At 37.1% G+C, this 27,831-nt stretch overlaps 1 protein-coding gene across 3 annotated transcripts in view; it reads right to left on the minus strand.

Annotated features, from left to right (window-relative positions):
- Positions 1-27,831, minus strand: part of SUPT3H (SPT3 homolog, SAGA and STAGA complex component) — a 376,606-nt gene that overhangs the window by 94,627 nt on the left and 254,148 nt on the right. For all 3 annotated transcript variants that reach the window (XM_065912305.1, XM_065912304.1, XM_065912306.1), the window contains one exon: positions 3,870-3,945. In XM_065912305.1, the coding sequence (XP_065768377.1) occupies positions 3,870-3,945 (76 nt within the window). The remainder of the gene's footprint in view (positions 1-3,869; positions 3,946-27,831) is intronic.

The following is a 27,831-nucleotide window of genomic DNA, read 5'->3' on the forward strand; positions in this document are numbered from 1 at the left end:
CGAGGCACAGATACCTCCAGTCAGACTCAATGAGTTCCTTTTCCTTTACCCCTCTTCTCACTGTATCAGGATTAAGGGTAATCCTAGAAATTTATCAACTTATTCAGAAAAATGATGATCAATAATACTAATAATAATGATCAATAAATTTATCAATTTATTCAGAATCTTGACCAAAGGTCAAAAGTTCCTAGGATCATCCTCTTTCTGATACTCCTTGGTTTTTAGCCTGTGTTGGAAATAAACTTTGCATAGTAATTTCATATGGAAATGTAAGGTTAGTTAATTGTCATAAATTGTCTTTCTTGTCAGTGATTGGGGAAAAATTCATTCCATTCTCACCTCTCACCCCTCCATGTGATTTCATTATTTCTGCCATATCCCTTTTCACCAGCCTTTCCAGTCCTGACCCTTCCCTCATGTCCCTCTGTGATGCTCACTGTACTCCGAGGAAAGCCTTCTGCAACTTCTCTCTCTGCAAAATCACTGTTATTTGGGTGAATCAAAAATAGCCTTCCTAAGAGGGCATGGTTTTCTCTGGAATTTTTTCTTTCCCTAAGATTTTTTTTTTTTTTTGATGTGGATCATTTTTAAACTCTTTAGTGAATTTGTTACAATAATGCTTTTGTTTTATGCTTTGTTTTTTTGGCTATGAGGCATGTGGGATCTCAGCTCCCTGACCTGGGATCAAACCCACACCCTCTGCACTAGAAGGTGAAGTCTTAACCACTAGACTGCCAGGGAAGTCCCTTCCCTGGAAACTTTTATAGTAGGGGTTCCTTCCTTCTTTCCTTTTATACCTATTTATTGATCAGCTATAAATAGGGATGACGTCATAGTTCAGTTGGTAAAGAATCCGCCTGCAATGCAGGAGACCTGGGTTCAATTCCTGGGTCAGGAAGATCCCCTGGAGAAGGAAATGGCAACCCACTCTAGTATTCTTGCCTGGAGAATCCCATGGAGAGAGGAGCCTGGCAGGCCACAGTCTACGGGGTCGCAAGAGTCGGACACGACTGAATGACTAAAGAGACAGAGAGTGATCAGCTGCTGCTTGCCAGCCTGTTAATTTCCCCATGTACTGCAGGGCCTGGCAGCTGCATCTTCTTTCTTTCCTTTTCTCCCACAGGGAAACCATAAAACAAGTAGACATCAGATTTCTAACCAACAACAGAGGCAAAAAGACAATGGAATCATGTTTTAACCAATAACTATTAGTCTACAATTTCCTACTTAACTAAACTATCAGTTAAATATGAGGACAAAATAAAGCCAGTTTTTTAAGACAAAAAGGAGTGCTTTAAAGTACTTTCAGAGACTTGGGGAAAACAAAATTAAGCTGAAATGGAAAGTTCAGATACAAGTATACCTTGGAGATACTCTGGGTTTGATTCCAGACCACCACAATAAATCATATATTGCAATAAGGCACATTACATGAAATTTTTGGTTTTCCAGTGCATATAAAAAACTACATTTAAACTATACTATAGTCTATTAAGTGTAAAATAGCTATGTCTAAAAAAATGTACATAGCTTAATTAAAAATAATCTTGTTTGAAAAATGGCACCAATAGACTTGCTTGACACAGGGCAGGGCTGCCACAAACATTCAACTTGTTAAAAAAACACACTATCTGTGAGGCGCAATAAAGCAAAGATCAATAAAACAAGGTATGCCTGTACTTACCGACTTAAAGAAATGTTAGGCCAGGAATGTGCTTTAGGAAAATTAAGGATAGCAACTAAAATAATAGCAATAGAAAAACTAATATATGAACTGGTTTGTGAAAAATGGAATCAAGAAAAGCCCATCAATCCAAATAAGAGGAGGAAAACCAAACAAAAAAGCACAGCAAATTAAAAACACAAAATAAGATAGCATATATAAACCCCAATGTATAAGTAATTAAATACATATAAATTAAACTCATCAATTAAAATACAAAGAGACTCTCAGATTGATTAAAAAGAAAATTTAGGTATCTGTTCACAAAAACCACACATGAAACAATGGGGTTGAAAGGACTGGAAACAGGTTTATCAAATTATGACTAAATTAGAGCTTTTTGAATTAATATCAGATTTTAAAAGACTTTTAAAGGGAAATGATAATCTCACTTATATAAATATAAAAACAAAATACTGGTGAATGGGATCAGTGTCTTAATTCTAAAGCTTACCCTCAGCCTTTAAAAGTTACAGACAGGTCATTTTCAAATGCACCAATAGTCTCAGTTAGTGAGTACTATGATTAAATATTTAAAAAGACACAAATGGCTGGATCACAATTCCTGTACCTTGGTCATGTATCAGCAAAGGCATGAAGAGTCTAGTTCTGGAACTGCTGACCCCCTTGGACTGAGCATTCCCAAAGACAGTACTCTGGCACAGAAAACAGATTCTCCCACTAAGGTTTCATGATGAAGTACTATGGGCACTATATGAAGAAATATTTTTCAATGCCCAAATCCCTCTTCTTTAAAGAAAAAAATTAAGCATAAGATACTCTTTATACTATATACTCTTTATACTACAGAAATGGAAAATATTAATTTTTTATCTACTGCAGTTTATTATTAAGTTATGAACCAAAAAACTCAGTTAGGAAAAATCAGATTTTTTAAACAAAAGAGGTATTAGGACACTACATGTTTTAGTGTGAAATAGCACTTGTTTCTTTAAGTAAATTAAGAATGATTCAAAAAATAGTTCAATAGCACTGAATGTTACTTTATAAAATGGAGATTTATACTTATAAAAGACTTGAATGCCATTTTTAAACCTAAAATTTACAATACAAAAACCTCTCATTTGCTGAAATTGCCATGATCTGAAGTGTCATTTACTTAATGCTTCACAGATGTATGATGCCAAATTGTTAGTCAGACTGCAAAGTATATTTAGTCAGGAGAAAAAAAAAAAAACCTTCCCAAACATGTTTTCCTATATTTTGCTGACATTTACATGGGGTGCTGTTTGAAATGTGTCATTTATTTGCACTTTATGATCTATAAATGAAGCTCTCATTTTCTTTTTCCAAATTGAATACGCTGTTATTGTGACCACATAATAGCTTGTCGTTTAAAGACACCATTGTGTCTATGATTTCTCAGACAAGGGTCATGTGCTACTTTGTCATATTTTTAACTGGACTTTTCATCACACTTACTCTTTGACCTTCACCCTGAAAGTCTTAGTCATCACTGAACTGTTGCTGCTAGGATGTTTTTCCTACACAATCCAGCCCCCTGTTTATCACAAGCCTTTATGCACTCTTAAGCTGTGTGCAGGGGTGGGACGGCACTAATTTTACCATAGGTACAAGGTGTGGACTAATGAACTTGGCTAACAGGGAACACACACCACAGCGGGAGGTCATAGACAAAGACAGAAGAGACTGTTGACATATTCTATTGTGGTAATACGAGTATGCACGTGTGAAGGGCAAGTTCGGTATTTAGTAACATTAGGGGATTTTAAATGTCATGACTGCACTGCCACAGCCCACTATGGGTCAAGTGCAATCAGCAATACTAGTGCAAACAGGACTAAGAAACCGAAAAAGAAATTTAAATGGGAATATTAAGAAGAATGGACTAAAAGTAATGTGAGTAATTAACATGGCTCTCTGTGTATTACCAGCACCCTTTAAAACCTCTTAATACTTATAACTGCAAAACAACAGAGTGGGTTAAAACCTTTTATGGGTTCCCCTACAATGCAGGGGCTGTTTCCATAACAGTTATAACTATGCATATATGTATTAAATTCACCAATTTCTAAGGAACAGAGATTGTGCTGTACTTTAGTGTATCTGTAACACATAATCTCTTAAACATATAATGAAGCCAAGTCAAATGCTTACTTACAGAAACTTAAGTGTCGACTTTCACAGAATTCTGCATATTGAGCTGAATCCATAACTCGAGTTTGTCTTTCTGCTCTCTGATAGATGAAAATAAAAAGACATACACACAAATTTAAATCAAGTGGACTATTATATGTTTTCACAGCTAAAACTCAAGAGCATAAAGTCCATTTCCTTTCCTTACTTTAGGTGAATACTTTAGTGCCACCTTAAACACCATGATACACAAAATTTTGATAAGTAACAGTAGTTTTGAAGCTTGCTTGTTTTATAAATAAAGTTTAAAAAACCATTTTCCAGTCCTCTGTTACTTTTACTATACTGGAAGAAAAAAAAAAACTAAAGGACCCGACTGAGACTGTGTACTTCTGAATTTTCTTTAACTGTACCACCCTCTTAAAGAAAAAGAAAACAGTGAGGTGATAACAAATCAAACAGAAAATGTTATTAACTTTTACTGCCCATCTGCCTTAAAGCTGGGATTTTTCAACATTAACATAGGAGTCAACAAATGGAACCCATATATTTCCCCATAGAACATGGAGCCAGAGCTAAAAAATCCATATTTTAAATTGCAAAGAAAATCAAGAAAAAGGTAAACACAACGCAAATCCTTTAATCTGCGTCCAGGTATGAGTCACAGTTTGGTATAGTTTCATTCGTGGGTTCTTGGATTCAGTATAGCAGATGTTTGCTGCTTCACTATCCCACCAGAGGTAGGCTAATTATAATTCATCCATAGTTTGGTGGGAAAGAATATGACCGCTTCCGCTTCCTTGGCAAAGGAAGCATTTTGAAATGAGACAGGCTGGTACTTCTTGGAATGAGTTTCTGGCCAGTAAAGGAAAAAAATTCCCTGAGATTTAAAAAAATTTTTTTTTCTGCTTTGGAAGGACTTTTAGCAAGTTTTCTTTATCACAGTTGGTAGAGTACATTAAGTACCACTTCTAATGTTTGTGGATATTTTTATATTTTTTAGGAACTGAAATTATCCTTTTTTGCATTTTGTTACATTTGGGTCCGTGGACAACTTAAATCCAACGATCTCTCAGTTAAAGGAATGAATAATGGTGCACTAGCTGCAGCGCCATAGAGCAGAGATGGTGTGTGTGTGGGGGGGTGTTAAGGCAAAATTTACTGACTACTGTGGTTCCTTCTAAGACCACCGATTATTTTTTCCCTTCCTTCTCGTCTTTCCTTCCTAATCTCCTTGACACATACTCACAAACACATATGTGTGCTGACACAAACCCAAGTTTCTCTATTTATCCCCTAGGTTCAAGTATTCTTTTCGGACACTTACAAGTAAACATTACACCCACACCTGTGCATATATGTGTACATGTATCCTGGTGAGCATGTATCTGAAACATCATGTTTCCTGAAGGGCATATTACTGAATTTTTATGTACTCAGAAGTATTTTTTCGACACAATTTAGTTTTGTCCTTTTTAATATATCTGACACATGACTCAATAAACATTCACTAATGGAAAATGGGAAGCAAGGAAAAGATAATTTATGTGCGTTGAACATTTCAAATTAGTTACTAATGTGTTTATTACAAAAAACCCTCCCTCTGAGACTGGTATCTTTAATGTATGTATATATTATGTACGTACATCTGACTGTCTGTGTCTGACTATAGCAGGAACCTCTGAGGTTTGAATTTATAGCTCCCAGAAAATATCTGACATGTGGTAAATGAGAATAAATCCCTTGTGGAATAAACAAATGTTACGATAATTGGTCTACCTTGTGGGCAAACACCATAATGCCCCCAGTCCTTGATTATTCATGTGTTCTCCGGGTCTCCTCTGTTACCCTCCAGTTAGACAGCCTTACCCACTAAACATACACTAGACAGAAAGGACTCAGACAACTACATAAAAAGCTCCTAACGAGATGTTTAATATTAACTTTTGTTCCAGAAGTTGAACATTCAAGACCTGTCACCTACATACAGGCAGGCCTAGACAGTTTAGACAGTTGGTGTATTTTATTAACAATTCCTTTAGCATCAATGCAGAAACTTTTGATTGGGAGCCCATGAAGCTACTAGACCATGTACAGAAATTACTCACCACGTGCTTAGCATACAGCAAACACTCAAAGCGAAGCAGTTGACTCAACAGTAAAGATTTATAGGCAGTACAAAATCATGGCCTATCAGAGCTAGAGAGCAGCTTAAAATTCATCTTGTTCAATCGCCCTCATTTTATACTTGATCTTAGCCAAAAGGTTAAGAAAGTTCTCTCATTTCAAAGATAAGGAAATTGGGGTTCAGAAAGAAATGATTTGCCAAAGGTGATCAAGGGAGAACTGAAGTCCAGGACTCTCAATTCCTTGAAGAAGCCTATTTTTTTTTTTTTTTTTTAAATTATAAAGAGTTGCCTCAAACCTACAGTAGTGTTTAATCCAATATTTTTCTTTGGGATCCTCTGTACATTATCTTACTAAAATGTATCATGACGTCACTGTCACTAACATGCCCAAACTGTTCTTAAAAAAATGAAATTATCAGGCCCTGACCGGCTAAACCACCATCATAGTCACTTGGCTGTGTCCGACTCTTTGTGACCCCATGGACTGTAGCCCGTCAGGCTCCTCTGACCGTGGGATTCTCCAGGCAAAAATCCTGGAGGGATTGGCTGCTTCCTTCTCCAAGGGATCTTCCCAACCCAGGGAGGGAACGCACATCTGCATTACAGGCAGCTTCTTTACTGCGGAGCCACCAAGGAAATCTGCACTTAACTTGGTGCAGCATAAAAATGTCATCACTTTCTACATGCCTCACAACATGGAAGGGGTTGGGAAGCACTCCTACTAACATCCTCACGTGACGGGACACTGGCATTCATGCTTTTCACAGCAGGGTCAAGAGTGATCAACAGGAAATTAGAGACGTTTACTGGGAGATGAGGATGAAGAAGATGATTTCGATTTGCCCCTCATGCTAATTTTTCTTTATTTGTCTCACTTCTCAAGGAATTGTTTCAAATAACCAAAAAAGGGGGGCAAATCTGACTTCATGAAAGCATCCAAATGATTTAGCATCTGATTATACTATCTTCTAATCTGACACTATCACCTTAAAAACTGGGAAAATCAGAAGATACCTAACCTTCATGGACTGCGTATTCGTTGCTTCTTTGATCTCAGTGTTGGCCACTGCTAGGCTTGGACTCACCTGGGCCTCAGTAAACATTTGCTGGCTGGCTGAACAACTGGGCAGATGGACAGGTGAACTGAGGCAAAAGAAACGCATATAAATATTTGCTGGCTGATCTAAAATCAGGAACTGTAATATCTGTGATCCAACTGTACAAATTTCAGAAAGAGTAGGCAATTTTTTTTGAAGCCAAAAACCCATAAAAAACAATATGTTGGCCAACAATGAACTAAGGCTGGCTCTTGTTTTCTGAGTTATCTTAATTGCACTTTCCTTTCTGCTTCTCTTCAGAGCACTCTCTCTAATCCACACTAAAGTGCACACTGGCAATCCCTTTTCTATTCGTGGAACTTTAAGAAATCTCTGGAAAAAGATGCAACAGGGGAAAAATCATAAGACTAATAAGTAACATGATCAAAAAAAAACCAATGCCTGCTCTTTACATAGAGCAGCACAATAACCTTTAGGATAAAGAAACAAGAAAAAAGTCAAATAAATAACCTAACTCTACACCTAAAGCAATTAGAGAAGGAAGAAATGAAGAACCCCAGGGTTAGTAGAAGGAAAGAAATCTTAAAAATTAGGACAGAAATAAATGCAAAAGAAACTAAAGAGACCATAGCAAAAATCAACAAAGCTAAAAGCTGGTTTTTTGAAAAAATAAACAAAATTGACAAACCATTAGCAAAACTCATTAAGAAACAAAGAGAGAAGAACCAAATTAACAAAATTAGAAATGAAAATGGAGAGATCACAAGAGACAACACTGAAATACAAAGGATCATAAGAGACTACTACCAGCAGCTCTATGCCAATAAAATGGACAACTTGGAAGAAATGGACAAATTCTTAGAAAAGTATAACTTTCCAAAACTGAACCAGGAAGAAATAGAAGATCTTAACAGAGCCATCACAAGCAAGGAAATTGAAACTGTAATCAGAAATCTTCCAGCAAACAAAAGCCCAGGACCAGATGGCTTCACAGCTGAATTCTATCAAAAATTTAGAGAAGAGCTAACACCTATCTTACTCAAACTCTTCCAGAAAATTGCAGAAGGTAAACTTCCAAACTCATTCTATGAGGCCACCATCACACTAATTCCAAAACCAGACAAAGATGCCACAAAAATAGGATAAACAGTTTCCATAGCTCCATTTTACAGCTGAGCACACTGGGATTTGTTAAAACAAATTAAAGCATAATGTTAATAAAGAGGCAAAGTGAGAGGTAAGTCTTGGGTGGGTCCTGAATGACCTACTCTGAGGTGTTATCACTAAATAATCATAGCAGACTAATCACAGCTTTTTTTCATCCTGAACATCCTCAAATGACACACGTTCTCCTGATCTTAAGACTCTCATATGAATGTCAGGTCAAGTCTGCATTACTCACGCTTTTTTATCTACAAGTCCAGTTTGTCTTCCGCTTAATCTGGCTCTTCTACCCACTCCTCCCTTTCTCTAGCAATCAGCAATGCTCCCAAACATTCATAACAATATGCTTCATACTCAGAGGCTTTTCTGAAATTGAACCTTACTAGTACTACAACATAGCAAAGCATTACCAAGTAGAGGCATACATTTGAAAGGATTATTACCTTGAAAGAATTACTTCTAAAATCTTCAAATGCCCAACAATGTTTTAAAATCTAAATGAAATCACTTTTTAAAAAGGTAAAAGAGAATAGTCATGCTAACAGTCATTTTCCTCATTATCAAGCTTACTGGTCTTTCTGGTTATTGTAAAACAGAGGGCAGAATTGCAAGGCAGGTGAATTTACTTTCTGGGTCCTACTTGAATGAAAACAGGGGAGCAAATAGCCCTACAATGTAGTATGTAGTATAATTTGTTCAGTATCTGAACGCAACAGACTCTCAGTATATATTTGTTAATGCAAAGTTTCAGTGAAAAGTTTTTACTTGGGTTGACGTGAAATTGCTTGCATCTTTGAAACACACTTTCAATGACAGCAATGACAATCACCATTTGCCCCTGCATGTTTCAGTTTGAGGTATGAGGCTGGATTCCTTCTGCAGCATGCAGTTTCATTTAAATTCTCTCATGCTTTCACTGAAGCATACGTAAAGGTTACAGAAGCTATGCACTGGCATATCTCCTGGCGGCTTCTCAAGACACATGACTTTCTTCAGCAACACAGAATCACAGAACATAACATTTAAACCAAGATGAAAGCTCATCTGCTTTCACTTCTACCTTGAATTAAAAAAAAATCTTATTTTGATGACACTTAGAAGTCTTACAGGTGAACTGCAAAGTCCTTTCTGGGTGAAAAATGCTAAATGCCAACGGTAACCTACCAAATACCTTGTGTTAGACAGGAATTAATTGCTGAACTTGAAAACTACATACAGAGCAATTGCAGCAGCATCCAGCAACATGACAACACATGAACTGTGGAATGTTGACGGTGTTCATGTTTGCTGTGGTCCACAGCAGAAGGATACTCAAAGATCAGTAAACACCATGGCATTCTGAAGAATCTCAGAAACCACATACATCCCCAACTCACTGTAAATAAGAAAGCTGAGGTCCAGAAAGGTTATGGGGCTTTATCTGGATTACTGCAGAGGCAACCTGGTGCCCAGGTGAGTGCTGGCTCTGCTTGCTGGGTCAGTTTGTAATTTACTGGATTCCCTTACCAAGAGTTAAGCATGTTTCCCGCAAAACATCTGGTGGAGTCCCCTGCTTTTAACTGCCCACTGCAATGCTCATCAGTTTGGGCCTGGAGGACCGCAACAGGGTTCTGCCTTCCAAATATTTTAACTCTCCCAATCCACCTGGGTACAATCACTTTAAATAAAAACAAAGAGAAAAGACCTAGGCACAGAGGTCACCCTTCATCACATCTGTCATGTTCAGCTATTCCCTGCCCCTGCCTCATGATTGTGCTGGACATCCCCTCTCCCATCCCCAAGGCAACTTAGCTCCTTTCCTCTCAGCATCTTCCTCTACCAAATCTGCCAACAAGATCTATCACCTCCTTTAGCAAGTTTTCCCTCAAGATCCCAGGTCACATCGATTCCTCTCTTCTATATCGTACATGCTCTTCTGGCTAGTATTATGGCCCATGCGCTTCTCTATGTGTGCTGCTTCTGTCTCCCCTCAGAGATTATAGCTGCAAGAATGTATTATTAACTGAAAAAAGCAAGTTGAGAATTAGAATGCTGTGTGTCTTGATCCCATTTACGTTGAAATACGTAAGTGTCTGCACACAACATACATACATATTTGCAAACATCTGGAAGTACATACATTATACTTATAATAGTATTCATCTCTTGGAGCAACATTAGAGGTAACTTTTACTTTTTCAGATACATATTTCAGTAATTAAAAATTTTTTTCTTAACTGAATTACAATCAGAAAAAAAAAAGATTTCGGGAAGTAGTGAAATCTTGACTTACAGAAGGTCATTAAATAAACGTCCATGTGCTAAAAAATTATCAAAGCAGTGACTCAAGAGGCAGAAAGTCACACAGAGACAGCATTAGTTGGGATATAGGTTCTCAGAGAAAGTGAAGGAGGGAGAGAAAGGAGAATGTCACTGTGATGTTAAGGAAGCCAGTTCAGAATCCTGGTTGGCATAACTTTGAAATCAAAAGTTCATTTAAGCCTCACCCAGAATTTTCTTTGAATTATATAACTAGTAAAGTGAAAGTGAAAGTCACTCAATCGTGTCCAACTCTTTGTGACCCCATGGACTGTATAGTCCATGGAATTCTCCAGGCCAGAATACTGGAGTGGGTAGCCCTTCCCATCTCCAGGTATCTTCCCAACCCATGGATCAAACCCAGGTCTCTCACATTGCAGGCGGATTCTTTACCAGCTGAGCCCCAAGGGAAGCCCAAGAATAACTGAGTAAAGATACAATATACTTCCTAGCCTAAAAATAAAGGTTTCCTTTGGTATTGATTTCTTCCCCCAGAGTGATTTTTATAATCCACCAATTTTATATGCCCAAGGTATTAAGAATGTATTATACTAGTCATATGATGTTTCCTGAAGAAATAGCTGTAGACTCTAGGAGAAAATTCAAGGAATTTAAAAAGAATTTTTGTGCTAAAAATAAGTCAGTAATTCTCAGTAAGTATAAAGCATCAGTGATAGAGAAATACTCAGAAGGATATTTGTGATATTAGTTCATAATAGAGTTGTTTCAAAATATTGGATTTTTTGGTCTGTACTCTGGGTCTAAATATATTACTGTTAATATAGGAGTTTTTTTTCTTTTCTCTGTATTTTAAACTATGAAGAATGAGCATAAATGATTATATAAGGAAAATATAGTTGTTATCAAAATCAAAATACTACATTTTAAATTGGGGTAATGCCTGCTTCATATTTTAAAATCTGAATTTATTAGCTAGTAGTGGAGAAAATTATTCCCAATAAAACATTTCCTGTCTTGGGATAAAATGTGTGCTAGGAAAAGTATCACTTATTAAAAAAAAATGGAATATAATTGCTTTACAATGTTGTGTTAGTTTCTGCTGGGCAACAACTGTATCATTTTTTCCCATTAACTTAGTACCAAACAACCTAATCCCATGTTTAGTTGTAGACCCTCATGTAGTATTAGTACTAATGTTCACTGATGTTTCCCTGAAATTGTAAACAGGCTTTGTAATAACTAAGTTGGCAAATAATATAGAAAGCTATGTGAACTTCTGCCCAAACTAGCTCTTTAAAGTGATAGAAGACTGACCTCTTTTTTATTTTCCTGATTGAGAGTTCTATAACCTTTTTTGTGGTTTCTATTTGGCTAGATACCCAAAAGTGAGCATATTAGATTAATATATGTAAGCTCTTTAGGTATTCTGAATAATTCTCCTAAAAATTCTCATAGGTTTAGGTAACATCCAGATGAGTCGACATGACTTTTTAGAGTCTAGCAAATACATGAGGACATAGTGTTCTCATGTATACATGAGGACAATATGTTGGTTGTTTAGGGTAAAAATTCACAACTGGAAAATATGTATATTTTTTCCAACTATTGCACAAAATTTACTTCATGCTTTCTCTTTAACCTTGAGTTAGATCAAATTCTTGAGCAGTCCAACATACGTACTGAACTCAGGCCAGCTTCACTTACATATTTTAAAAAATAAAATCCTGTGAAGCAGGGAGACTCACTGCAGCATAGGCCTCACATCCTTGTCAAGGATATACGGAACTCTATTCAGAGCAAGAGAGCCTTCCTTGGAATTTCCCTGTTGTTGCTATGAGATACATCTGAGTATTTTCAATGAAGACTTTTTTAATATGAGAAAAAAAATTTTAGCTTACTTCATTCCCTCTAAGTAAGTTCCAGGAGTTTTGCCTTTAAAATATACCTGGAATGACTTTTCATCACCTTCCACTTTCACTGCTACTACTCTGGTCCAAGCCATCATCCTCATCTCTCCCTTGGACTATTGCAATAATCTCCTTGTAGGTCTTCCTGCTTCCACTCTTCCTCTGCTCCTATCCCCAACCCTGAGTCTTTTGACTGCACACTAGCCAGAGTGATCTTTCAAAAACTGAAAATCAGATCATGCTATTTATGATCAGAACTTCCATGCAGCTATACTTCCCAATATAAAGTAAAATTTAAAACAACAGCTTCTCATCATACACAAAATAAAAACCAAAATCCTCAGCATGGCCCATAAGCCCCTATATAATCTGGCTCCCTATTACTCTTTGACCTCACCTCTTATCACTCTCCTCACTCCAGTTACTCTGGCCTATCCTGAAGTTTCTTGAAAATGTCAAATAACACTCCCACACCAGGGCCTCTGCACTTACAACACTCTGTCCAGAAGGTCTTAACCCCACATCATTGTCCAATCTGCCCCCTCACTTCCTTCAGGTCTCTATTCCAAAGTCACTTTATACAGACAAACTGTTTATGGCCACTTAATACAAAATAGCAGCTTCCCCAGGTCACTGTCTGTCTATTACCATGCTTCATGCTTCTTCATGGCTCTTACTACCATCTCCCACAGTAATATTATTCTCTTATTTTATTGTCTATTTGTTCCCAACTAGAATGTAAGGTACCTGATGGCAGAGATGATGTCTGCTTAACTCAGTTCAAAATTCCCACAGTCTCTACAGAGCTTGACACATAAATATTGGTGGAACAAACCCATATATATTTTTTCTATATTCTTTTATAGTTGTTTTTTTTTTTTAAGTTTTGGCTGTGCCATGAAGCATGTGGGATCTTAGTTCCCCAAACCAGGAATGGAACCTGAGCCCCTTGCAGTGAAGATGTGGAGTCTGAACCACTGGACTGCCAGGGAAGTTCCTTTCTACAGTCTTTACAGAGAAAAGTCAATACTGCTAAGGCAAGGTTTCTCAGTCTTGGTAGTACTGACATTTTGAGCTGAGTAATTCTTTGTTGTGAGTCTGTTCTGTGCCCTGAAGGATGTTCAGCAGCATCCTTGACCTCTACCCACTAGATGCTGATACCATCTGCCCACCACTTTGTGGGCTGTGAAAACTAAAAACCAAACATTGCCAAGTGTCCCACTGGGAGCAAAATCACACCAGCTGAGAACCACTAGTCTAAGGGGAAAGGGACTAACACTGGTTGACTCACTATTATGTGTGTGTGGGTGTCACACTTGGTCTTTTCATTATCTCTTTTAATTTTTCCAATAATCTCAATGGGCAGATATACTTCCTGTTTTTAAAATGAAGCATCTATGATCAGATACATTAGGTAACTTGTCTAAGTTTGCTAAGCAGGTAAGAGGCATGTACATTCTGAAGCCAGGTCTGTCTTATTCCAGTCTATGCTGGTTTTTTCCCTACCTTAAAAATTTTTTTATTGGCGTATGGCTGCATTACAAAGTTGTGTTAGTTTGCTAACACAACAGTTTTTGCTAAAAGTTGCTGCTGTGCGGCAAAGTGCATCAGTTATGCATAAATTCCCTCATTTTTGGATTTCGTTCCCATTTAGGTTACCACAGAGCGCCGAGCAGAGTTTCCTGAGCTTATATAGCAGATTCTCATTAGTTGTCTCTTTTATATATACTGATAATTGGATTATAGGCTCTTAGTATTTGCTCTGTCCCATTAATTTGGTTCTCCTCTTTGGGGGGTTTCAATATACATCTGTAGGAATTTCTCTGACTATCTTCTATGCCTATCACGTTCTCTTAAATCCTTTTCACCTCTTTCTTCATTTCTTTTGGAATTTTGACATTTTTGCCTTTTAATATTCTATTCCTGTCAAGACAGTATTTTTACTCTGAAGCCTCAGTAATGAAACTGCTGAAGCAGAGGTGACAGAGGGGAGGGAAGGAGTCTTAAGAGTCTTCAAGTGTCCTCCTCTACAGGGTATTTTTCAATCAAACACCAAAAACCACAGGGCAGAACTTGAAAAGCACTGTGCTCTCCTATGCTGCCTGCCCTTCAAGGGAACAAGCACTGTGCCTCTACCCTATGGTTTCAAAACAGGGGCCACATCATGCCTGAGACTCACAGGATGACCAGGATACTAAAAGAAGAACTCACGCCCACACATCAGCCAGTGACCTTTTAAAAATGTAATCATGTGTCGTTTCTATCTAACTCCTCTTTAGTTCTGACATTACTGCGAGGTATTGCATGCTAAGACGCTTCATTTGTGTCCGACTCTTTGTGACCCTGTGGACAGTAGCCCAGCAGGCTCCTCTGTTCATGGGATTCTCCAGGCAAGAATACTGAAGTGGGTTGCCATGTCCTCCTCCAGGGGATCTTCTGGACCCAGAAATCAAACCGGAGTCTCCTGTGTCTCCTGGATTAGCAGGCGGGTCCTTTACCACTAGCGTTCTGGCTTATTTGTGGAGCATAGACAACATAGAGCTCCTAAAGCAAGGACCAGAACAAATGCTGCTCCTTTCAGTCCTTCTGAACGAATACACCAGGACCTACCCTTGCTCCTCATCACTACTCCCTATTGCAAAGCTACACTAGTGCTGCCAGAGACGCTGAGAAGTAGCAGAGATAACTGTCTCAGTGGTGGATCAGAATAACCAGTTCACAGTCTCTGATTCCTACAATTTATGCTGATGCTTTCAATCTCTAGTTTATAAAATAATTAAAAAACTGGCACTTCATATAGTAAACCTTAAGTACTCTAGCTAAGAAGGTATTCTAGTAAAATGGTTAAAATTTTCATTTAGTAATTTTCATCTGAAGGAAAACAGTGCTGTAGAAAACTGAGATAAATAGGGGTGTAAAAAACCATATATAACAATAAACTTGAATCACACATGCTTTAAAAAAATTCAAAACAAGAAACTATGAAAAGATGAATAATGAAGTCTATTAGGCACCAGTGAAGAAACAGTCATCAGTCTAGGAAAAATTCTCAAGGGACTATGTGATAGAAGAAAAAATAGGCTTTTACAACTGGACGCCATCTGAGTTAAGATTAGAAACAAGACAAACCAAATTAAATTGTTTATTTCCCTAAAGAGAATGCTCTTAACCATTTTCAAGCTGACGTTTCTTTTCTCATAATTGGCTGAGCTGTTTTCGTGAGTCAGAAATGAGCAAGTTCATCAACAGAAATCTGCCACAAAGACTGATGTAGCTGCAAGCATGAGTTAACCCCAAACAAAAAGAAGAAAAGGATTTCCTGACTATGCCAAGATTTAATCACTGAAAAAACCCAGAAACAGACTTGACCAAATATGACTCTGATGAGAATAGAAGAGCAATCTTGGCTATCCCAACTTCTTTGGTTTCAAACATAATAAAAGAAAAATTCTTAAATTATTAACAGGAAAAAGCAGAAATATCTACACATTAAAAAATTAATGTCTATTTTTACTTTTACCTTAAAAACTCTTACCTAATTAAAAAAAAATTAAACAAAAACAGAAATCACCTTTAAAATAACTTCAGGTTCAAAATCTTGGAAAGATAGAGTCCCCTAGGGCCTTATCTTCTGAAGAAGCCTTGGATGTACTTAAATTATATTTCAAGCAGCCTGAAAACTATGATAGCCTCTTGGGCTTCAAAGAATGCAGAACAGCAAAATCCCCTAGAATCATAAATGTAAAACCTGTAATTATGGTTATTTAACAAAATGGTTTCTATTAAGATATTTGATGATGAAATTCCCATCCTCAGATGTCGGTGCCCAAATTTTAATCAGCCTTTACTCATGAGTAAATGTATCATAACTGTTATTTGATTAAATGTCAGTGGCCATTAGGCTGGGTTTTTCAGAAAGAAGGCTTAAAGAAGGCATGCCACAGAGGGTGTGGAACAGATTACAAAGGAGGAAGAAAGGAGAATTGCTTTGGTAACTGGTGGTGTTCGGCAGTGCTTTGCCTTACGTGAAGTAACCACAAAGACTTTAAGAAGCGAAGACAACCTTGGCAGCAAGGAGAACAGAAGACCGGAGGTGATAAAACGGTGATGTCAAGCAAGGAAGACCCAGCACAGAGGAGCAGCGTTTTGAGTTTTATGTGTATTGCTTTACTTGCTGATTCTCTTGACAACTGTCTGGGGTCAGAAGGTCAGCTATTATTATCATCTCCATTTGACCAATGAAGACACTGATGTCATGAACCTCTGTGGCTTCAAAAAAAAAAAAAAAAAAAAAACGACTAACTTCGTATTTTGAAATCATTTTAATTTACAGAAAACTTACAGAAAGGACAGAAAGTTCCTGTGTACTTTTCCCCCAGCCTCACCAGCCCAAAGACTCCTTGTCCCTTCTGACCTCAGAAGCCAAGTGGGGTTAAGGTGCGTTCACTACTTGGATGAGAGTGTTGTGGCTTTTCCTTAAGGTAAGGCATACTGCTAGGGAGTTAAGACTCCTTCTTCAAAACCAGGACTTCTTCCACTATGATACTGATTGCTAGAACAGAACCTGCCCCTCAAACATTTTCTGTCCAAATATAGATAGAATTCTCCAAATAAATTTTACCCAAGTAACATTACCCAGGGAACTCAACTGGACATTAGTGCTACTCAAACTTGAGCTATGTGTAGTTTTGAGAAGACTTAAAAAAGCATTCTAATGTGAGCAAGACATTTAACAAGATATAAGTGGACAAATGTCATGGAATTATCTCATATAGTCCCTTCTGAAGAGACTTGTTACATTTTTAGAGTCATTCTACCGGGAGAGAGCAGTCACTGTTAGAAAAGAGCCCAATAATTTGATCTTTCATATATGTTGTAAACTCTTTGACTGGTTCTGTCTCTGGTCACTATGAAAGGAAGACTGTATGTAAACTATATTCCACTTGCATGCATATGTGCAGGAATTTAGCCTTATTGTACATCTTTATAAAGAAGATTTTGTCAAAGACAGATACTGTTTTTTAAACACACACGTGCTGGGCACCGAACTAGGTACGTTACAGGTGTTTTCACAAATCCTTCTCTATAGTTCTAAGATGTGGCTTCAATTAAGGAGTCTGAGAGTCAGAAACATTAAGCAACTTGTCTAGGATACTAACAAAGAAACCTAGGACAAGATAAGGCATGGAACTGTGATTTGAGTACCAAGATCTATCTGACCTCAAAGCTGATGCTCTGGTCATAATACCATGCAGTATGAAAAGAACCTCAGAAGGAAGACAGGCACACAGCAAACAGCTTGGTAAAAGATTTTTAAAACCTTGTCATTCTGTCACTTGTTGGTGATGACGAACATCATTGGCTTGGAAAATGATGCCAAGGCAACAAACACATTGATAAGCACTTTGAGAATATATATATATATTGTGTGTGTGTGTGTGTTTAGTTTGTAGGTTTAAGTGGGAAACACACTCTAGTGACCTAAGCATGTTCTCATCTGTCTTGGAAGGTCAACCCTCTTCCAAAGAGTAAGAAGCAACAAGAAAGCTCAGGGTGAAGGTGAAGTGGGGGGAGCAGAATTTAATTAGCTGGTCAGAGAAGTCCAATAACCCTGACGGTTACTGGGGCAACGAGTTTCATAACCAGATTGCCCAAATGTTAGAGGTGAATTAAAAAAATAACACAACCAACAACACATAGACAATGTTGAAATGCATGATGATAATCCATATGATGAAAATATGACCTTAACAAAATAATATATTACAGCTCTTCGTAGGAAAAAAGTAATCCTCTAGAGTTGTTTATATTGTTACTTTCTTGGTACATTTATAATATGATGAAATAAACAATCTAATTTATGTACAATTTTTTTCTTTTAATTTTATTGAAGTATATGGCCAATTTACAGTTGATTTCTTCTGTACAGCAAAGTGACTCAGTTTAAAAATATGTACATATACATAAACATTCTTTTTTACATTCTTGTCCATTGTACTGTGTCACAGGATATTGAATATAGTTCCCTATGCTGTACCGTAGGATCTTGTTGTTCATAAATTTATATACAATTTTTTATGGGGGCTTCTCTGGTGGCTCAGTGGTAAAAAAAACTGTCTGTCAATGCAGGAGATGTGGGTTCGATCCCTGGGTTGGGAAGATACTCTGGAGAAGGATACGGCAACCCACTCCAGGATTCTTGCCTGGGAAACCCCATGGACACAGAAGCCTGGCGGGCTACAATGAGGCTGCAAAACAGACACGACTGAGTGACTAAAAAACAACAATACCAATTTGTAAGTAATACTCCTATTGTACCACATCAGGTATCCTGAAAGTATAGTTAAATGAAGCATGCCTTTGCATACCCTCTTTTGCATAATGTTCTTTAGAGGACACAGAAGAACACACAGCCCAGATGGTACTTACTTTCTATAGCACAGTATTTTTAATTTCTTAAGTAGCAGGGTGGATATTTTGATTAACAAACAAAAAAATCTAAAATCAAATCCTTTCCAGTATTTTCCTCTGGAATTTAAGCAGCAGAAAACATAGTACTAAATGCTGAATGACTTCTTCAACCTTTTGATGTTGATAAGTTTTGATAAACAAAACTTTTAATTAATATGAGACTTATGCTGAAACACTTGTGGTACTAAAGTATTAACACTCGTCGCATGGCTATGACAATTCTTTGAAAATCACAGGCCACATGACAGAATATTCCCTCAATACGAAAAACAGATTTAATCACTTTCTAGAAGTATATTTTCAATTTTAAAGTCTCATTCACAGGTACTACTAACTAAGTGTTTTTGGCTGAATATAATACAATTACAAATTATAGATGTTTAAGCAAGATAGAAATTTACTTTTCCTCATATAAGTGAATTCTGGAGACAAGTAATTCAGGCTTAACGTAACTGCTTGCTGATGCTGCGAGAGCCCCAGTTACTTCCAACATTGGCTCTGATGTTTTCAAGCTGTAGCTTTTTATTTTTTTTCACGCTTTAAAAGTTATTTATGTATTTATGCATTTAGTCATTTGCACATTCATTTCCCGCCACCTCATCCCTGCTTCACTGAGATATAATTGATGTATAAAATTATGCAGGCTTTAGCTTTATCTTCATGATACAGAATAACCCCTGAAGCTCCAGATAATCACATCTGGATCAAGTAATCAAACACAGGAAGATAAGAAAACCAAGAGAAGTCCAAATAGAATGTATGGCAAAACCAATACAACATTGTAAAGTAAAATAAATAAATAAGTTAAAAAAAAGAAAAGAAAAATGATGGACACAAAATGAAAAAAAAAAAAGAAATTTATGGTTACATCTCACTGGCTACAGCCCAATGGTACGATCCAACTTAGCTGCAAAGTAAGAAGAGGGGTGTGGTACTCTGGATGCCAACAGCTACAAATCAGGTCCATTAGGAGGATGGAGAGCAGGGATCCGGCACGGTGAGCAGCTGTCTCCATCATGCTGGTGTATAAAGGTATTACACATCTATGTGATCTATCATACTGATGTCTAAACCTGATTTTTAGCAGTCATAGTGGTCATGAATGAGCTTAAGAGTCAGTATTCTCTCTCATCACAACACTCACCAGCTTTTTTTTTAATGCAAGTTATATTTTTTTAACTTCAGGGAGTGCTTTTGAGGATAAGGAGAGGACAACACAGAGTCAAAGAAATAACTAATAACATTGCCCTAACTCCAAAAAGACTGAGATACTCCAGTCTAAAAAGAAACAGATTTACTTGCACTTACCTATTTGCACATGCCAGACAGCATCAAACAACTCAAATGAAGTAGAATGACTTAACAAGGGGCTTGGCAAACGATTCACTACAATGGGTGCTTCTTCAGTACTTACATTTTTAATCTACACATTCTATATAAATGTTGACTGGCAGGATAAGGACATTGCTTTTTTATCTGTTCTGTTCTAACAATTTACTGGAATCTTAGCAACAGCCGGTGAAGAGCCATCCGTCTCAAACATCATCAATGAGAGAAAAGACAACTGAGGCAGACTTGGGGGTTGGATGCAGAGGGCTGAAGTGACCTTGAGAACAACGCAACTTGAAAGTAATAAAGAGTATCTTCAGAGATGGATATAAGCAAATGTAGGATGGATTTTAATGAAGACATGGACCATGGTAACTGAAAAATACTGCTTCGTATCTTAATGAAAAGCTTAGAATTGAAAAAAAAAAATAGTGTATACTTTTTAGGAAGTTCTCCATTTATGCACTGTTTTATTTTGATGATAAAGATACAAACAGAAAGCAAATAAGACGACATTCGAGGAGGTGTATTTGAAAAGGAATGGCCAGGGTATTATAGGGTTAATACAATTCCAATCCAATCTCTGTATATTCTAAATCAATAATTTTGAGTGGTAACAGCTGAGTTTTAATCATAATCTAAAACTCTGATATATATTCTTATATGATCCTGAGATACATTCTATCCCATCAGAAAACTATTAGAGTGACCAGTGAAGAGAATGCTGACCCATGAATCAGACACCTGTATTTCAGGTCTTGTTTTGTCTCGAACACAAAATGGGAATCTCCAGGTTAAGCTGCTTCATCTCACTGTGACCGGGTTCTGTCTCTGTATTGTGCTGATGTTCTGTGATTCTATGTGTATCCTGTACCTTAGTGAAGACCTGAAATCTTTAGAAATACTTCAGAGTCATAGATTCTAAGATTTAAGAGATCAGACGACCTGTGCAAGTCCATACTAGAAAGTAGCTTCAGTGTATTTGCAGTGATTCTTATATAGAAGAAATATCACTGGAAGAAGCCATCAGGTTCTTAACTCCTGGGAAATAGCCAGGTATTTCAAAATGGAAAACGTGTGTGAATCACTTCTGCAGCACTGATACAGATATTTACTGCATCAACTTCTGTTATGCCTCCCTTGACTCACACAGAAGGGCAATGGACAAAGGAAACCAGGAGGTCTTGTGATACGGATAGTTGAAGAGAGACTGTGGCATTCATAACGATCTGTACTTTCATTATAGATGGAGAAAAGAAAAAGAATTCAAGGTACATTTTTTCAGGGAAGTTAAAGGTTAGGAAGATCACTACCACTATGGCTTCAAGTACCTTCCCCTCAAGATGCTCCTTACTGTAGTGAACTAGATCTAATACAAGAAACCTAAGGTGTACTCATGAAATTTGCAAAAAGTACAAACCACTATGCAATTCACGTGGAATTCATATGCAATTCATATGACTAGTAAATTAAAAAAAAATAAGTACATGGTGAAAGCTATTAGTTCTTTTAAGAAAAGTATGTCTAAAAGACTATAATATTCAAAGATATCACATGTTCTTTGAAAATAAGAACAATATTTTAAAATGGATGTTTGATCACATAAACATAGATGAGCATAAAGGGAAACCCTGTGGTCAAATAAATTAGTGTAGCGTGATACTTTCTCCTTGTACTAGTCTATACAGCGTCGCTTGTTAGATTAAAGTGGACACTCTATGAGAAAGGTCATTGATAATTTGATTATAAGGAAGTAACAGCGAGGCTTCAAAAATGTAGGCAAATGCAATGGACATATTTTAAACTTCCTTTAAGAAAGTTAATGTCTACTTCCCAACACTAACAAAGGAGTAGATACCTTCTGTAGATAGGGAATGTGAATACACCTTTGCATATTTCTTAAGAGAAGCATATTCTTTACCATGAACTGAAGAAAGAATAAAATTCCTACCAAGTCCCTATTAAAAAGAAGTTAGATTTGGTATATCTGTGACAGTTTAAAGAGCATATTATGTGGGAAAACAAAATAAACATTTAACCTGGCCAATGAAAATGGTTTTGGAGTTTCAACATTTGGCAGACAGGTGGAATTAAATTCAAGTCAAGTATTCAGAGAAACTAATATAGTATTTAAATATTTGCTTAAGTAATATAGTATTCAAAATAACATATTTGAAGAAATGTTTTTGTTGAAATGTTTTACAGTTTTAAGTGAGGATATTTTTAAGAGAAAAGGCTTGACTGAAGAATATTTTGCTTTCTTTGTCATTCTGGGAACTTTAGTGGGATTTTTATATTTACTCTTATTAGCCATTTTCTTTTAAGTCTAAGATAACTGGAGAGTATTCCTTGTAGCTTTTAAAAGGAGATTAGATTTAGATTAAGATTATATAATCATTTTTGAAGGAAGACACTGAGCGTCTCAAAGTTGGATCCCGCGGATGTGTGTGCAGGCTAGAAATGATGAGTGGATGAATGGAGGGCTGCGTGGGGGCAGTGAGCATCCACGGCACTGGCTGCCTCCATTGCGGCAAGGTTGCCCTACACGCCTCCACAGCAGAGTGGTTACCGTGTGGCCCTCACTTCCAGCCACGTGGCCAGGGCCCTGCCTGGACACCCAAAACGAACCAGGTCAATTGGAGGCCATGTACTGAGGTTTGGGATTCTTATCCCAGAGGGTTGGGTCTGCCTCTCTCCAGGTGAAGAAGTTAACCTGGGAGCACCAGCTGACAGAGCGTTACCCAGGCAGTAAAATATGTCAGTCAACATGAAAAGAAAAGTGAAGACTATGCAGAAAGAGAAACAGGAGATCAGAAACTGAAGAAAATGCTGATTTCGTTGGTGTCTGCTCTGCAGTTCCCGAGGCCCAGCTGTATTTCCGTTGTTGGGTTGCTTAGAAGATACAGATCCTCTCACGATAAATCTGTCTGTATGCAGAGTTCAACATTTTTCTAAACAACATATCAAATGGGTTATAAATGAATTTATAAATTTAGCTTGTCATTGCTTGCCTTTGAGTGAATCCATGAATGTCTATACACTCTGTACACCAATCACAGAAAGAAGAGTGGCAACTCTTATTGACATGTAACTCCCAGAATAACTTTGTACTGTCATCCTGAAAAAAAACTGATCTCTTTCCTATATGTAACCAACACTTCTTTTATTTAATAGCACAGTAAATTAATATACATCTTTAATTCACCATCAGAACATTGCCAGTAGCTTAGACATAAATTATGTAAAGTCTTAAATGCAATCATGAAGTCCTTTACTCAGCAGGGAATATGATCATCCTAAATAACCTCATAAACAAATCAGGTGGAGGTGCCAGAATTTTTTACTGGCCTCCAATACCAGTAGTTTTGTTACCAGAGAAAACAAGCTGGATAAAACAGTTTCTAGAGATGATAAGCAGTTCTACTGTACTAAAAATTTGTGAACATGTAAAACTTAACTTTTAAAACTAAAATACAAAATCCTCCAATTTATATCCTAAAAGTGTGTTCTGAATTCAGGCTGCACCTTCTCATTGAAATATTGTCTTAAATGGTGGGTAGGTTCTTAAGTAATCCTACATAAACCTCTTTAACTCATATGTATCTGGACTGTATCCAGTTTACAGAAGGATCAGAAGAGGCATAATTAATTAAGAGAATTTGGTCCTTGTCCAGAATTATGCAAAATTATAAAAACACAAAGTTGACATCCCATTTGATTTCTGAAATCTCAACCTTCTAGAATATCTCTCTAGAATCTTCTCTTTCCCAAAGACACCGAACATAGCAATCACTTAATGTTCTCTACCATTAAATTTTTCTAAAATTCAAACTACTTTACCTTTACCCCTTGCTGACCAGAAGTCTTTAAAGAAAGTCCCTTTCAGCAGATGATTAAGAGGTAAGCAATGTGATTCACATCAATATGTAAATAACCAAGTGTCCTTGGCCCTACAAGTATTTTTAAACATTTTTAAAGAAGCAACAGTGATCTCTCATATCAACCATGGTTTTGAAAATGGTGGATTTAAGATAACAAAGGTTCACATTTGTAAAACAAATATGATAAATCTCTTATCTTTTAAAATGTGTGATTTTTTTCAGCCATTACCTGAAATAGCCAAAGAAAAGCAAAAGTAAAGCAAATAACCTTCTTTGCCTTAAAGCTCAGGAGGCTAGTAACGATATACATCTCAAGGAATTGCTTCCAGATCAGTTTTTCCAAGTTGGAAGAAATATGACACTTTTCTGCTCTTTTCCTTTTCCAGAATAGTGCCTGCACCCATGAGTTTTCCTTCCTAGCATTTTTGCCTTTTAACTGTGATCTTCAGCAAGTGCTTTAGGGTCCTCATTTGCAAACAGAGGATAATAACAGAACTGACCCCAAGGGTAGACATGAGCTGATGTCTGTGTCAAGGTTTAGAGCAGTGTTTGGTGTGTATTAAGTCTACATGGGATTCTGTAGTTATTACTACTATATCTATTTCTCTGGTATATTACAAGTTTTGTCAAGGAAACAACTGTATTGTGAATACCATGTCCCCACGATCTAGAACAGGAGCTGGTGCGCACACACACACAAATAAAATTTAAAAATACTACTTCAGTTTTAAGGGTCATAAACTGAGATGTACAGATTGATGATTCCTCAGAATTTAAAAATAACTACTGAAAGAATCAAATACAAGTTAACTCTGAAACTACAAATAAAAAAGAATTAATAGAAAACAGGTGAGGAAGCAAAAAAATGAGGAAGAAAACAAAAAGATAAAAATGCATGTGCTATGTAAACAAGGGTAATGTCATCAATTGAAAGAAATTAAGGGAAAAAACATTAATATACTGCTAAAGATGGTTATACCCAAACTAACTGGTTAAGAAGGACTAACAGTAAAGACAGGCAAAGTTGTAACAAACTTAGGTGTTCACTGGAACAAGAGATCCAGACCTGGACCTGATGAAGGCTCTATCAACAAGATGTGATAGAGCAAAGATGGAGATGCAAGATTTCTATGCCACAAGAAATTCAACAGTAACTTAAAAGCCATCTACAAATTCAAACTATTTTCTAAGTAGAAATCAGCCTATAACTAACAGAACTGTCCAGAGAAATATTTAATGGATCAGAGAAGTGAACAAGTATATGTTATTATTTGAAGATGCTAAATTGTAAAATCTTATAATAGCAAATACACAAGGAGACGTGTATAATATTTATTGCCAAATGTTCTGAACTGACAACTAGAGGGAATGAACCAGTGGTCACAGATGGTATTTGTACATTTGAAAAACAATCTGTGGGAGAAGGTGAGGGTGGGATGTTTTGAGAGAACAGCATCAAAAAATGTGTATTATCTAGGGTGAAACAGATCACCAGTCCAGGCTGGATGCATGAGACAAGTACTTGGGCCTGGTGCACTGGGAAGACCCAGAGGAATCGGGTGGAGAGGGAGGTGGGAGGGGGAATCGGGATGGGGAATACATGTAAATCCATGGCTGATTCATGTCAATGTATGACAAAAACCACTACAATATTGTAAAGTAATTAGCCTCCAACTAAAAAAATAAATGGGGGAAAAAAAGAAAAACAATCTGTTCATTAAAATTAGAACTGATGCTCAGTATCAGGCTGTAGACATGTCTGAACATTGCGGGTAAGTATTGAACCAGTGTGGTTAGGAGAACTTCTATAGCTAGACCTGTGGGAAAGCCATTACTCTAATTTAAACAGGGAGTTATTCAAACAATGAAAACTATTTGCAACTGGTAAGCATCTTAAAAGGTGTGTTGAAGAATTCCTGGTACAAAAACTTTATAAAGGTATATAGCTTTTTTGGTAATCCTATGTGAATGAGAAGAAGAGACTAATTTTATATACTTGGACACTGCCTTCTTTAAGCAGAAGAGAAAAAAAATCAGGTTGTCCAAAGGATATATTAATGATATTTGTGTATATCACCTATTAATTCCCCTTTTTTGGACAAACAGTTAATGAAAGTTTATAATGTTCAAGGCACTGTGCTGGGTACAGACAATATGAAAGTACAGTACGTCCATGCTCTCAAGGACCTTATTTAGTAAGTCAAACTAAGCAAAAAACAACTAGTTATAATCTTGCACATACTAAAATATCAGAACTGAGATGCAGCCAGATGGAGAAAGATTAACGGAAGGGAAGAAAAGATGAATGTCTATTTAGGGAACTGCAAGTTCCAGGGGCTCCTTAAAGGGTGTGGGCTGGTGATGGCAGTGTGTGTGTTTGTGTGTGTGTATACATGGGTGTTTTGGGAAGTAATATGGGTAAAGAGGGGGAGAAGGAATGGTGGGAGATGAAGACGAAAAAGTTTGTTGGGGCCAGATTATAAAGGTGCATGAATAACGTGCTAGGGAGTTAAGACTCTTCTACAGAAAATGGAGAGTCAGGAACAGCAGAAGCCTGGCAGGATCTGATCTGCCCTTTGGACCAATCCTTAATAAGAAGGAGAGTTCCCAACAGCCATCCACATGCAACAGATTACATTGATCACTAAATATTTACAGCTTACTCCAAAATTCCTATTTCTAAATGAGGAATACAGTGATCTAAGGATAAGTCTAATTGCATTAAACAGCTTGATTTGCATGATTTACCATAAGGTGGTGGCAACAATAAGAAGTGATCTTAAGGCAGCTCCTAAGCACGGATGCAATTAAAGAAACAGAAGGAAATTACCTAACCACACAATCAATGATTGGCTAATTCCACTCAATAAATGATGGCATTGAAAAGACAAAACTCTTTCCATAGAATACATTTATTTTCATATTTAGAAGGGCAGACTTGTTGAGATTAAACCAGTAAAGATAAATAAAAGCCAGGCTACGTAACAACAATCTGCCCACCTACTGTGGGGAATTCGGGTGAAGGAGAAAGAATAGGGAAACATAATCTACAAAATATTCAGGACAAAAATATTTTGGTTATTACAACAGCCACAATTTGAGAACTATAAACATTAAATGTAAATTAGTGGTAAGTCCTGTGGTGTTCTTAAACTCGATGATATTTTAAAACTCTTCTCTGCCAAGGTGTTTTATAAACAAGCTAGCGGACAGATCTCTAAGGAAACCCTTGAAATGTATCTTTTAAAAGTGAAGGATTTCATTTTCAGAAGGGTACGGTGAAATTATTTGAGAAAGAAAATATTGATTGATTCTATTAAAAACTGAATTGGACAGTGTCATCAGATGTGTTAGAGGAAAATCCACTTAACAAGACAAGACTGAACAATGTGGGGCAGCAGAGCCGGGGAGACATGATGGTCAGTTTGCATCACTGGTGTGCATCTTCCCCCCCGACAGATGATGCTCTGCTCTACTGAAGCTGAAACTTCTGGTGAGGAAGGTGGAAGTGGATGGCAATCACTGTTTCTGTATTTTACTACCAAGGCCAAACTTAAAATACACACGCTGTCTCCAAAACAAAAGGTACTAATGGACGCCGGACTGTAACTCCTGATTTGGATTAAGGGAAATACGACTACTACGAATATTGCTTCAATGCTGTCACCATGTATTTTGCTCCTTAATAGACTAGGGAAAGGGCAGGGAGAAGAATTTTTTCAATTTCACCCAGACAATAAATAGTAAAAAATCCTCAACGACTCTGAGGGTGGAAGATGATACTTGGAA

The sequence above is a fragment of the Muntiacus reevesi genome, chromosome 20 (assembly GCF_963930625.1).
Source record: "Muntiacus reevesi chromosome 20, mMunRee1.1, whole genome shotgun sequence".
NCBI classification, from domain to species: Eukaryota; Metazoa; Chordata; class Mammalia; order Artiodactyla; family Cervidae; genus Muntiacus; species Muntiacus reevesi.